This window comes from Pholis gunnellus (genome assembly GCF_910591455.1).
Source record: "Pholis gunnellus genome assembly, chromosome: 11".
Taxonomy (NCBI): domain Eukaryota; kingdom Metazoa; phylum Chordata; class Actinopteri; order Perciformes; family Pholidae; genus Pholis; species Pholis gunnellus.
In genome coordinates this window covers 10,830,356-10,844,467 of record NC_136538.1, presented here as the reverse complement: position 1 = coordinate 10,844,467, position 14,112 = coordinate 10,830,356, and the positions used below count along the sequence as shown (strand labels likewise).

The following is a 14,112-nucleotide window of genomic DNA, read 5'->3' as shown; positions in this document are numbered from 1 at the left end:
TGTGCTTTTGCAGACCAACATTTTATTAAAGGGATTTAGAAGTATTAAAACAAGATGAACAGTTTTGTAACTGAAAAGATATTGGCGAAATGAATGTGCAACCTTAAAGAATGTTGTAATTATTGTTTCTAGAAATTGTTAATGAAGCCGGTGACACATTTCTGGCTTGTATGTAAAAAAACAAAACAGTATTGATATTTTATCATTGTACAATTTAATGACATTTGACACAATTAGGAAAAGTGATGATTAACTTCCTGCAATCTTTCATTTCGATAAAAAACGTTACCGTATCGAACAACCGTCATCATTAATGATGGATAACACAAGGTTTCTTTAAGTCAGGAAAATTCAGTGCGATCCAAATTACAATGCTGTCTGAAGAGATGTGCTCGTTGCTTTGCTTGGTATCGTGTTTGGTGTCCACTAGGGGTCAGTATTGTCATATTTCTGCACAGGTAATCTTTATATTGGTGGGGTGGCGAAGGAGATGTTCAAGGAGCTTCCCAAACTGGTGCATGCCAAGGAGGGCTTTCAAGGTTGTCTGGCGTCGGTGGATCTGAACAGCCGGCTCCCAGACTTGATGTCAGATGCTCTGGACTGTGTGGGACAGATAGAGAGAGGGTGTGAAGGTGAGTAGTCTCTCAGCCCGCTAAGGAAACGTGTTGTCTGCAGGTTTGTTACTTTCCAACTTTTTTTTTTTTTGTCTTTGGAGTACACTACTGAAGCTCAGGTTTGAATCGTATTGTCTCATTTAAACCCGATTTCACTGATAAGATCTCACAATTACTCTGGTTTCCCCTCATTATCACAAAACTATCCTAAAGGTGCATCGCGGCACAATGCAGCGCTGTAATGTTGCTCAGTCCTCTCATTTTAACGCTTGTCCGACAAGGACACACAAACACTGTGAAGCACAGCCACATTGCCAACCTGTGACACATAATTTAACATCCATAAAGTGTGTTAGTATTCTGTTAGAATGCATCAAGCTCTGACACTCCTCCACAGGCAATCATTTCTGTTTCACTTAGCCATAATCTGATTATTCTCTCTGCCATATTTGTACTGCCAGTGTTATTTCCCATTTTAGCCCCATTCTGTTTTGCTCTATGCATACTTGCTGGATCTAAGAGTGTGCCGGAAGCAATCCTTTTGAATTATGTATGAAGCCTTTGTTGCATGCATGAATATCATTTGCCCAGTCTAATGTCTTGCACCACATCCAGAGACAATATTAGATTTATTTTTCAACTTCACTCACTTAGTTTGATTTCACAATTCATCCACTGTTGTCGTATTGAGTACGCAACTTCTGATCTTCTCATGTTCCATTACAAATGTAATCTAATGTAGCGGCCTCCGTGGGTCCGTCAAGCTCGCTGTTTTCGTTTTGTGCCACATAGCCTCAATGGTCGCTCTCACTGGAAAATGGCTTCTATTAAAACACATTAATTGAACTGTACTACAGGTGTCAAAAGGTAGCATACATTCGCTGCTAGTATATTGTATTTTACTACGGCAGGGATCATTTCAGGATATAAATGAGAGAAAATACGTAGATTTCTATTCTTTTAAATTCTACCAAATATAATGGACAGACCATATCTACCTCCCATAATAAAGACTTTTTCAATTGCATGTTTTTTCTCCATATTGCTGATGTTGAGAGTAGTGGCTATTACAGTTTAGATTAATCCGGTCTGCATGATACAATACAATTTGTCCCCTCTGGCTCTTTCTGAGGACTGACATCGGCCTCATTCCTCACTCTTGTCTCTCCTGCTTCAACAGTCTGTGTTTCTGTTGCTCCATCTCTGACGCCTTGATCCTTTACTAACAGCTGGTATACTTTGCCTTTTCCTTTCCTATTATTTTTGCTGACAAAAGTTGCATTGATGAAAGCTGACTTGCAAGGTAGATAGCTTTGTGTGTTTGATACAGAGTCTGATGTCCTTCCTCCCTTTGCATCTGCAATGCCTCTGCCCCCCCACGTCTTCACAGTCCCTACCTCCACACTTTCCACTCCCTCAACAAGATATCTGCCTAATTTGAATTCACCCACCTGCTGTATGGAATGGGCTCCAGTCCCATAGGAATACAAGCACCATTACCATCTTGTATCAAAGTCTATGGGGATCACGTTTTGATTTGCACTCGCATATTGTGTGTTGTATTTTCTTTTGTCTTTTATTGTTGACACACTTATAAGAAATACGTTTGCATGACATTATACTCTGAATAATGTTTTCTCCTGCATGAGTTTTCCATTTAATATAATCAAGGTGTTAACTCAAACCTCAGTCATTTTCATGTTTTACATGACATTAATCATTGTTGTTCTAAGTCCCATGTTTACTCATGCCATATTCCTGTAATCTCTGGCACTCTATAGATATAGTAGGAACTATATCAAGCAGCAGCCTTTTAAGATTTAACAGTTTAAAGTAGGCTTCATAACAAAGCACCAGCGGCCAGTCATTTAAGTAAATTCAGAGGTATATTGATAAATAAAGAGCAATATAACTACATTATAGTTACTACATATATTTAAATTACATAATTATGTAAAACAATAGTATAATTCTGTATCTTAATCATTTGAAATGATGATGTCTTATATTCACGAGACATATTTATAAGTATGCCAAAACACATCTCATTGTTTACTCGACTCCCTCGCCATGTCAAGAAGAATTAGGCCCCATTACATTTGTGACACATTGGGTATAAACAATATGAAAGACTTTTGTAAGACGTGGAATCTCAAGCATATCATACGGTTAGATGCTATTTAAATTAACATGAATTTCAAGGTTTTTCAGAAACATCGTCAATCAAACTGCTGTTTTTCTTGCTGCAAAAAGCACACTGTACAGCATGTTATTACATTTTTAACCTTGAGTGAGCTACAGCCAACACTTAAAACTATTAAGCAGTTTCTATAGCAACTCTGAGGCTGAGCAGCAAGTTATCGTGGCTACAATCATTCAGAAAAGATCATTTTTAGAGAGTTTCGAATATATGTCTGTATCCAATAGCTGAGCAACTCATTTTGAAATATCACAAGAGTAAATAAAGATACAAAAGAATCAATATGCACTTCATTATTGCAATACCGCAACTATCAAACAGGTAGATGTGTTCTCTTTGTATGATTATGGCTGTGAAGGGGAATGCTGCATGCATGCAAGCAGTAGTTTGTCATTATTCAGATTATATGATGTTCATGTGGCATAAATTGACAAATAATGGTGGCCAGAATTGTTGAAACCAAAATAATCCCATAATTAAAATAATATAAGTTTAAATATACAAATACATAATAACAACAATCATCCATACTAACCAGTGCCATTCCACTAACATTTCTCCATTAACTGAAACAGCTCGGTATCACTTGCTGCACTTTGGCCCAGACTGACAGAATGACTGACTGACTGATACGTGGTTGGAATGATGGAAAGGCACAAAAACTTTGACCTCAAACGCATCTGGAAGCACTATTACATTGCTATTTAAAAGCACATTGATAACTCCGGCGCCTACTGTTTACAAACTGAGCATCATTGTTCTATGACCCCATTCACAGCTGGTAGTAACATGCGTCCTCTGATTGAACTAACCATCTGCTCAGGTGGTCAGGGACACGTTGGAGAAGGAAAGGTGAACTGCATTACAGTGTGTACTATATTACACATTTGTGGTGTAACAATATCAAATCTAGATACTAGTATACTGTATCTGTTATTGGAAATTGTTTTGCACTGATGTTAGTATTACATCCATCACACTTTCTTTTTATATCTCCATTGTTTATAAATACATTATTGTTTTTTTTAATTATTCTTATTGTAATTTTTGATCAATCTCTGGCACAAGAATTTCCTTCTGGATTAACGGAGTTCTCTTTTATCTTAGTTTAAATACATGCTACTGTATTGTACAAAAGTTGGATGTAAATAGGGGCTGTAACCTAAATCGCAACATTTCATTTAATATTATGCTGGTCTGAAATATGAAATGTTAAACAAAATATGGAAATCATTAATGACAGTTAAATCCTAAAATTGAAGTTATTAAAACAAATGCTGTTTTTGTACATTTTTGTTGCGTGTGTTTCCTGAAAACTGTTTAATTCATTGAGGGTGTTGTGCAGGCAGTTGGCTACAACCTGTGAATTTGAAGCAGTTTTTATAGAAAGAATACAAAATATGGCTGAATACACGGTTGTAGTGTTTGCACAGCATATGTATGTTTGTTCTGTGTATGCTTCCATTTGCAGAAGCCTATTGTCTGTGTGTTCGGCGTGACATTTAATTTCACTGCAGGGTCAATCTGCAGAATTTGCTGCCAGTTATTGTAAAAGTCTGCTCACCAAGTTGCCATTTGTCTCCATATTCAGGCCCCAGCACGACGTGCCAAGAGGACTCGTGTGCCAACCAGGGTGTGTGTCTTCAGCAGTGGGAGGGCTTCAGCTGTGACTGCAGCATGACGACATTTGGAGGACCGCTCTGTAATGACGGTAGGCTTCCACTTCCCGGTTTTTAACTCAAAAATAGTTTTTTGTTCATATTTTTATGTTAAATGAGTAACAAGTACATAGAAAACATACTTCACATGCAACTCACAGCATTGGATGTACAATTCAGTCCATCTCTGGAGCTAATTCAACACGTCCAGGAGAATCTTGGTGTCAGACGTTTAAAGGTGGGTGTTATCATCAACAGCGTGGCCATTTTTATCCTATGCTTTCACACAGCATTTGTGTTCCAGCTCATTATTGTTTCCTGCCTGTGTGCTATATTTGTGTCCTCACGAAGCACGATGTTTGCCAGCAATAAGACAAACTGGCTTTGTCAACTCTCCAATTGAACGAAGTAAAGTCCCTAAACTGTGCTGTGTCCTGTTACTCGGTCAATTAGGATGAATCTTCAACCAACTTCAGTAGCTCTGCTTGAATATACATTGTCTTCACTGAGGGTGTCGAGAGCTGTCGCAACTCTGCAGGGCAGAGTCGTTTAGGGCTGTGACATCTGGCTGACAGTTCAGTGAAAGCTCATTAAAGTTTGAGAGATGAACCACTAGAGGGAGCAACAAACATTGTGTTCTGCTAAATAAAACATCTAAAACAAGTCTATCAAGCAAATAAAATCACCAGAAATGGCCTTATAAATTATTTCAATTTTACCAGATAGCATGCTGTGGACCAATACAAATGAAAACCTCAAACACACCTTATTAAATGGTGAACTTGCTGCATTACTTAATATTTCTCTAGTGGGTGGTCTGCCCTCTCACAAGGAGAACAACTCCATCCCTCAGCCCCTGGCCCCGTGACCTTCATAGCCGGGATGCATTGTACAGCCGTCAGTCACAAATCATAAGGGAAATAATATTATGTCTGATAGCGCAATGCAGCTCATGTAAATTCAAAATGTAAATCATATTGAGCAGAATGTTGTGTATTGACATTTGTCTGCCTCTAAATGGAGTGTTGTAGTGCACCCAATCTGACTTGCAGTTAATTTAAAGTTTGTAATGTGTTCATTATTGTGAGGAAACACTTAACTATTTTAACAATTAAAACGATCAAATCAACAACCGATAGCGACTGTCAAGCCTTTCCTTGGAAAACACCGTTTATCTTTTAAAATGTTAAGTTAATCTTCAGATCACATATCAAAAGAGTTATCTTTAGAAAAAAATAGAGGACGACATCATGCACTGTGGTTGAGTGGCTAGCACTGCCGCCTCGAAAATTAAAACCTCAAACGCACCATAAAGATTTAACTTACTTTGAACCACATTATGCAATTTAAAAGTTCTATGATATTAATCTCTCTAAAAGACAGTAAACAGGCGTTTTGTTTAAGGGACTCTGTGCTCATTAATGCTTAGCTTTTGAGAGAACTAGGGTAATGTCTTCTGCTCCTTTTTTAGAAAATGGGCTACTTCCTTATGCAAAACAGGCACAGGGGATTTTTTTTTTTTGGTCATTATTTTCTTCTGCAGCGGTTCACACAGTGAGGGGTGAATGGGCAATGTGCTGAACTGCATTAAGGAGAAAAGAACAGAGTGGGCACTCTGGAGATGACACAAAAGAGAGAGGAGAGAGCACCATAAATGTTAATGCATTCTGTGTCACTTCTACCAGCTTGGTAGGACCCCGTCTTTTGTTATCAACAGAAAGTGTTAATAGATTCCCATGCAGCCTCGCACGCTGAACATATCTGCTCCCTATGATAACGCTAAAAGGATTCTTCTGTCCATGAGATGTGAGTCGAGTGTAGCCCGTCCTGATCCTAGCGCTCCTCGGCCCGTTTTTTCTCTCCCCTTTCATTCCTCAGACCATGTTTGGATTAACACAGGAGTGGGGCTGGAGTTGTTGAGGGATATTTTTGAAGGCGAACTCCTTGTGAACCTTCCGTGTGCGTTTTTAAAGAGAGAAGAAAAGCAGTTTGGAACTTTCTTCCTTTTATACATATTCATCCTGAGCCGGCCGGTGCAGCTCATTTCCAGCAGCAGGAGCAGAGGGGCTCACAGGACACGCACACGCATATTATATCTGAGCAAAAGCGCTCCACCTGCTGAGTCTAGTTACTGCAGCTAGTCTCATTCTTCCTACTGACCTGACAAAACAATACGACGGATCAATGTGCAGTCCCAAGGGATGCAATATGTAGCCACAAAAAAAACATACTTTCCAAGAACCTCTTTCACCAAGGGTGAACTGAAGTAGTCCTCGGAATGGTGACGCAAGACATCCTCACTCTGGAAAAAGTGAAGCTGGAGATGGTGGGGTTTTATCTGTGTTGATGGATTGTCATGGGAATAGAGGAGAAGGGGGAGCAGCAAAGGAACGAGAGAAGCGTCTCTGAGGAAAATATCCCTTTTTACCAGATATATTTGCATAAGCTGAGGTGCAGGCAATTTACAAGAGAGCAATGGCTCTCTGAGAAACTTAAACGGTGAGCTTGATGCATTACCTCATATTTCTCTAGTGGGTGGTCTGCCCTCTCACAAGGAGAACAACTCCATCCCTCAGCCCCTGGACCCGTCACATTCATAGCCGGGATGCATTGTACAGCCGCCACTCACAAATCATAAGGGAACTAATATTATGTCTGATAGCACAATGCAGCTCATGTAAATTCAAAATATAAATCATTTTGAGCAGAATACTGTATTGATACTTGTGTGCCGTTGTCCTCTAAATTGAGTGTTGTCTTAGTGTTGCGTAGTGCACCCTATCTCAACAAAAAAAGAAAAACTGTGTGTGACTTGTAGTTAATTTATTATAATTAATTTTTAAACACAGTTTTCAAGAGGAATCTATTTTAAGACTTAAAACCATCAAATCAAAGATGTTAAGTAAAAGGAAAAATTCACATGTCAAAATTAGAGAATGACATCATGCCTTTAGGCATCGCACTGTGGTCGAGTGGTTAGCACTGTCGCCTCACAGTCAGAGGGGCCCGGGTTGATCCCGGCAGGATGGCCCTTCTCTGTGGAGTTTGCATGTTCTCCCCGTGTCAACGTGAGTTTTCTCTGGCTTCCCCCTACAGTCTGTAGCACAAGTCGTTTCTGATAATGGATGAATGGATCATCTATTTAGTCGCTAATCACTAATGTGGCTTACCCTTCGTGACAGCATCTTCATAGAACCAGTTTTTTTTTGCAGTTTTTATTGCATACTATTGCCTTTTGCAAATACTTCTACTTTTCCTCAGCACACACACACACTCTGCACTAAGTTTCATTTCTTTCAGAGCAATCCACCATTTCTTGGCTGTGCTTTTGAATTTATTGTGATAAAAGTATTACAACTTTTCAGAACAGTGCTGCACCTTTCAGTTCAGAATGATTGGTGAGATGATGACACGGATATAAAAACAATCTTCAGATCTTCTCTTCATCATCTCCCAAACACTTCATCCCAGTGATGTGCCAGTACTTTTTTTTGAATGAACTGTGGACACGGTGTCTTTTAGAGTGGTATTTTTAGAACCAATTATCCCCACTGCATACCTACAGTCAGTGAAACTAGAAAACTAGAAAATGAAATACAATCCACACTGACCAAGATGAGTGTCTGTCAGATCATCGTGCATGTGAGATGAACTATGATGTTTGTGAATTGTGTTAAGCATGCATTTGGTCTCATTACTGCAAGCTATTTTTGGTGCCAGTAGGAATAAAATGGCATGTCAGTTAAGGGACAAGAAAGGAAACAGACTCAGTGTATCTATGCGATGAAGTCATCAGTACTGTTGTGCAAGCACAAACCAATGCTGGTAATCAGCCCAAAGCAGAACATTATTAGTGTCTTCTTTTACGCTTAGACTAGGAGTTGATATTGCCATATTACATCTTGTCTTCTCTAAAAGGTCCAATAGGGTTTAAAAAACTGCTAGTTTTCATTCAGAAGCTGAGGCTTGGTGTGTGTGTGTGTGTGTGTGGACTCCGGTCCAGTCCAGACCTCCTGAGGGAATTTGCCTGCAGTGGTGTAGCATCTGAGAGTAATGTACAGAGACAAACAGAATGGTGTTTACTGTTGAGCTAAAGTGGGTCGTAGAGAGGCTTCAGCGAGGGGTAAGCCCAGCCTTCACGCAATTTCAGTCTCGCCTGATTGCTTCTCCGCCCAGTCTACTAGCTAGAGCCATTAGTGCCATGTCAATATTGTATCAACAATGGAGGTTGTATGGGTCTAGTTTCCATTGTCTCTGCCCAAGGGGCAAAGACGAGCCCCTCTCACATCATTTCTTATGCGTCTGAGTCAATGCTCATTCTTGTACCTTGAGAATAAGTCCGTCTGGGCCCCCAGGCTCGGTATCCAGTGTGTGATCTGCATTAGATATGGGTCTGATTTTTCTCAAGCACATGCAGCGGAAAGACAAAGGACCCCATTTCTGTCATGTGGCCCCTCTTCATGTAGTCTAAAGACAGCGACTCTAACACCGAGGAACGAACACACGCTGACACGTTTGTTGCATCAGTCCACAGAAGCCATAATTCAAATAAATAATTTAAAAAAAGAATAGAAGAATCTAGTGAATCTAAGAAAGTTCAGAAAATGAAAACAAACACGCCGCAGACTGATGGACTTTCTTGACATATTATTTTATTATAAGTAGCAAATGCATCACGTCCAATATCTACAGTTTTTGGAGTCAAAATTATTCAAGAATAGCATTTAGAATTTACATGAACAATTATTTGCCCCAGTTTAGCTTCTTTTAAATCTTCAAGCATGTTTCTTAAATTGTCTTTTAGTATAGGGCACTTGTGTTTCAGTATTGTTGTGATGGTCCTCCAGATTTACGATGCAGATAAACACACACACACACACGCACAAGCGTGCAGGAAATACAGCAGATAGTGTTGTCCCTGTCCTCTCTCGTGGCATGACCATAGACCACTTAGTTTGGTTTGGATCAATACAAGGGGATACTCAGTCCAGTAGTGAGGCCAAGGGGATATGAGGCACTCGAGTAAACAGGCTGCTGTCACATGGAAGTAATGTCCTCTTTGCCGTGGATGTGGCCCTCTTTTAATGCAGCTCAGCGATACAAATGAATGGGCCTGAAAGTATTTGGACTCCGGTGTGTGTGTGTATTGAAAGCTTGGCCTAGCTCAGAACGACCGTTGTGTCCCGAGATATGAGAGACTCGGTCTGAAGTGCTTCTGTCGTTTCGATTCAGTAAACATACGCGTGAGTGTGCACACAGGCTAACACGAATTAAAGCACGTTCCATGTAAAGATGAACTGATCCAGCTGAAGGCTTTTTTAAATGTACAATCAAATAACCATTCCATGTCATCAATGGATAATGTTTTCAAATGTTTGTATATACTTACACACAATGAGAGTAAATGATTACGAAACGAGGTTAGTAAGTTATTATCATTTACTTTAAAGGTAGACGTGCAACATAACCAATGCACTATAAATATACAATATAGTATGCTGATTCTAATAATCTGGTGATATTCTATATTATTCTTCAAATCCCAGGTGAAGGCCAAAACCAACAATGAATTGATCCTACTAATACCGTCCATGTTTCCAAAGCACAGATATGAAATGTTTATTGTTCTTTGCCATAAAGTTCCACTGCTGTCCCAAAACTAATAACAATAATAATAAAAATGTTCGTCCTGATGATAATATCCTGAACTATTGAATGAGGCTTTATTGTTATTGTCTTCTTGCTCTCCCTCGTTTACTCTCTCTCTCTTTCTCTACTTCCAACTCAATATAAGTGGTCACTGTCTGCCCTAATTATTTCTCAATAATTTCCTCGTACTGATTGAGTGTCTGAATTTAAATGGGTTTCTGTGCCAGGAAGCAGTGGGTAAAGCCTGTTGGCATAGAAACCAGGTCTCCTTTCCTCCCGCTGTGGATGCTGTAACGTGTCTGTAACTTTGCCCAAACAGTGCTATCCCAGCAGGAAGTGGTGTAGAATCACTAACATGGCTTGATGGAATACTGAATTATCATGTCGTTGCATCACACACATACGCTTGTGACGTGATAGTCCACTGGACTGATGGTAAAACATAGTCTACAGCTGTGAGGAGGCAAGCCACATGCCTTTTATGTGATGTCATGCTGGCACGGTGGCATTAGTAATGTATTGTATTCATATTAATTTGTTGCACTTATTATATTCGTATTATTTCGTTGCACTTATTGTATTCGTATTAGTTTGTTGCACTTATTGTATTCGTGTTAGCTCGTTGCACCTATTGTATGTGTTTGTTTCTGCACTGTACGTTTGCTCTGGTTTATGCTCTTAGATGCTTATTTAGCAAAGGATATGCACTTATAACTTCTGGTGACTAGTAGTTCTCTTGAATACCGATGTTGAATACACTTCTTGTAAGTCGCTTTGGATAAAAGCGTCTGCTAAATGACATTAATGTAATGTCATGTAATGTATGAAGGAGCAGCTGTGTTTGATATGTGTCAGATCGCTCCATAAGACTATGCTGCTGTTCATATGGCAAGGCAGAGATCTGGTGTGCCCTCAACAATACAAACTTGAGTTGGGGAGAGCACTTCTTGTGTATCTTTGTCCCATCGAACAGTATACGGTCAGATCAGAGTTGTGCACTAGCATTAAGCGCGTTCACTTGTCTCCTTTGTAATCTCTGCTGTAATCAGAATCTCATCTAGAACTCATTGCAGTGCAGTGGTGAGAACCTAATCTTTGAGGAGTTTTTTATTAATTGGTAGCCTGGAGGGAGATGTTGACAGGAAATAAGAAGCTGTTGTTTCTCCACAACACAATACTAATTAAAGTGTTGACTAGAAGACAGAGTATCTGCTAAACTACCCTGCTGGGTGATACACTGACACTGTGAATATTCCCCTCAGGCTATTGAACATGACTCTTCGGGAGAACTGGGGCAAAAATCGTACACATCCCTAAAAAACTAAACGATAGCTTCTGTACTTAACTATTTAATAAACTTTCGATTGCTTCTGTTGACATTCTGTGAATGATTTCACAGTCAGAAGTAATTTAATTGAAGATAAAATTATGTATTTTTTAGTTCACTGACAGGTCAGAGTGGGGTAACGGAGGCAGTGCTCTAATGGCTTTCCATCATTATTGGCTTAATGGCAAACCACGAATGCTACATTTGAATTATTATTTGAATTATAGCCGTCCCTCGTTTACCGATCAATAGACGCTAACCGATAAATGCTACAACTCCTCAAGCCAAGTTCCTGTGTCTTATTTGCCACTTAGGCTCACTTTAGGTGAGCTGACCTTTTAAGGTGGGCCAACTCATCTCCTTTCAGGTTTTGTTAATATTTATTTTAACTGATAGCATTACTGGTTCAAAGTTCTCGTTGTTGGGTTACGGTTAAACAGTTAATTATTAACATCCCTCTGGCAAACCAAATACATCGTAAGCAACATGTGGAGGTTGGGGTGCTACAAAGCTCCAACTGTGACCACAGATCTAGAGTTTGTCAAACTGGACTCTGCTGCACCAACACCTGCTGTGACATCGACATATTGACAACATGTCACACAATGAGACTGACTGTTATCAACTGTGCAATCCAAGTTTGTTAAACTTGGTCTACCCATCTTTTTACCTGCTAAACAGAGGTCAAGAAAAAAGAAAGCATTTACATTTGAGACAATGTCTCTCTGCTGGAGAGCAGACACATCCAGTTTTTAGAGCAAAATATCCTATTGCTTTGTTTTCTAGTAATTCAACTGTTGGTTGGTGGGAAAGTAGAGATCTGGAGAGTCAGACATGATTGATAGATGAACATTCACCTTTTTTCTGGGTAACGGTGCTTGTGCAACGCACTAATGGACATGTACTATGCCTGCAGCACGGCCACAGGAGCATCTAGATAAACTTGTGAAATGCTATCATAAAGCAAATGAAGCAAAACAACTGTTTAGTATGTCTGAACATAGCTGTGTGCTCCAAGTAATATTAACAATATGCACAAAGGGCTTAGACAATACAAACTCTGCTGTCTTTCTTCAACATTTGGAGGTCAATAGAACTGATTGGTCTGAAACTGTCCTTGAACTCAACGAGCTTCTAAAGTGTCTATGCATAAAGGAGAGATTTCATGTGTGGCACTCCTGAGGCCAATTCACGACACTCAATGTTTCTGTCTTGTAATCGGGTCTCTTGAAGTCGTTGTCGTTTTCACACTCCATGACTGACCGGCGACAGGGGGTCACACACTACAAGATATTTCACCAGGAGAAATTCCCAATGAGGTTTTCAAACTATGTGTTGTCAAAAGAAATGTGAAAAGTGACGTGTAGTGATGCTCGTTGATGTTGTTGGCACACTTGTTCAGATAACAGTCTGTTTCCACACGTCTTTACCGTTTCCCCAGTGTAGATCGGTTATGTGTTATGTTTATTCTTGTAAACAACACGTGAGCGCAGAAACTATGCAGATTTGTCTCTTATTTGGGGTCTGCGAGTGGAAAATCAGGGCGCACCAGGGATTAGCCACAATATAGATCCGTCCTGATGGATTGACTTAGAGAGGAAACCTGTTTAGTAGGTATTTTGAACAGTATATTTGGAGGAGGGGGCAGCCACCTCACTAGCAGCCTCGAGAACTGAGCCAGTACTATTAGGGTTTCTAATGTAATGTATGCAGACAACTGGAGTCATGCTTCCTCACTCATTCTTTACTTGACACACTTTTCACAAATATATATTGCGTGCAGTCTGTGCTTTAGGCCGCTGGCCATTTATAAACCAATCGTTCACTTGGACACGAATGGCTCTGCAGCATTGGCGACTTCCTGATCACTTTGCATTGGATTTTGCTGCATGCTTTCCGTGTTATCAGTGTGGAAAATGCAAGCATGTCTCATCCCCACAACTTTCCTTGGCTCGTGCAAAGTATTTGCATTAAATTAGTTTGGTCTCACCATCCAACACTGCTGTCAGGGTACAGTAAATTGCATTTTAAATGTATGTTTACCAGACTTCAGTTTGGATTCATTACACAAGGAATCACTGCTTATGCACTCTTCCCTGTGAAGCAGCACCATTCATTTTGCATGTATTTTGGCCGATTATGTTGCCAAAACCCCACACAACACCACCCATCACAGAGCCAGATCCCCCCCACGGCCTTTTACATCTACCTGGCAGCTAAAGTGTGTCACCACTGGTGTCTAAAATCCTGCTGGCTGTTGGGATTGCATGTTGGTCCCCTCTGACTTCTCACAATTTCCATGCTTTTGATGTCTTGGAGGACAGTGGCGACACATCAGGCAGCCTTTGCTCATGACACCTCCTCCTCTGAAATACCTTATAAGCCAGAGTCAAAAGGCACTCCAACGACCTTGCTCTTGTTTGCCATGACCATCTACAGTAGCAGAGACCAAATCCTGACTGGGAGTGTGTGTGTGTGTGTGTGTGTGTGTGTGTGTGGGGGGGGGGCTGACCCAGAATGTGTTATCTCAGCCCAGCTCCTTAAATTTGTGTTTGTAGCAGGTTCTCCCCCACCATCAGCTTTTCAAAAAACAGTATTTAGACTTTGAAATGAAGTTGACCCCTTTTTATTTTCTCTACCGTCACTCTACATGAATCGTTTCTA

At 40.1% G+C, this 14,112-nt stretch overlaps 1 protein-coding gene across 30 annotated transcripts in view; it reads left to right on the top strand.

Moving 5' to 3' along the window:
• The window catches only part of LOC306702891 (neurexin-1a), a gene marked incomplete at both ends in the record, with an annotated part of 228,884 nt that overhangs the window by 111,292 nt on the left and 103,480 nt on the right, over nt 1–14,112 (top strand). For 26 of the 30 annotated variants that reach the window (XM_079168634.1, XM_079168637.1, XM_079168631.1 and 23 more), the window contains 2 exons: nt 459–632; nt 4,406–4,525. In XM_079168634.1, the coding sequence (XP_079024760.1) occupies nt 459–632; nt 4,406–4,525 (294 nt within the window). Of the gene's footprint in view, nt 1–458; nt 637–1,890; nt 1,918–4,382; nt 4,526–14,112 lie in introns of all 30 variants that reach the window. The other 4 variants (XM_079168621.1, XM_079168618.1, XM_079168625.1 and 1 more) reach the window with 2 other exon arrangements.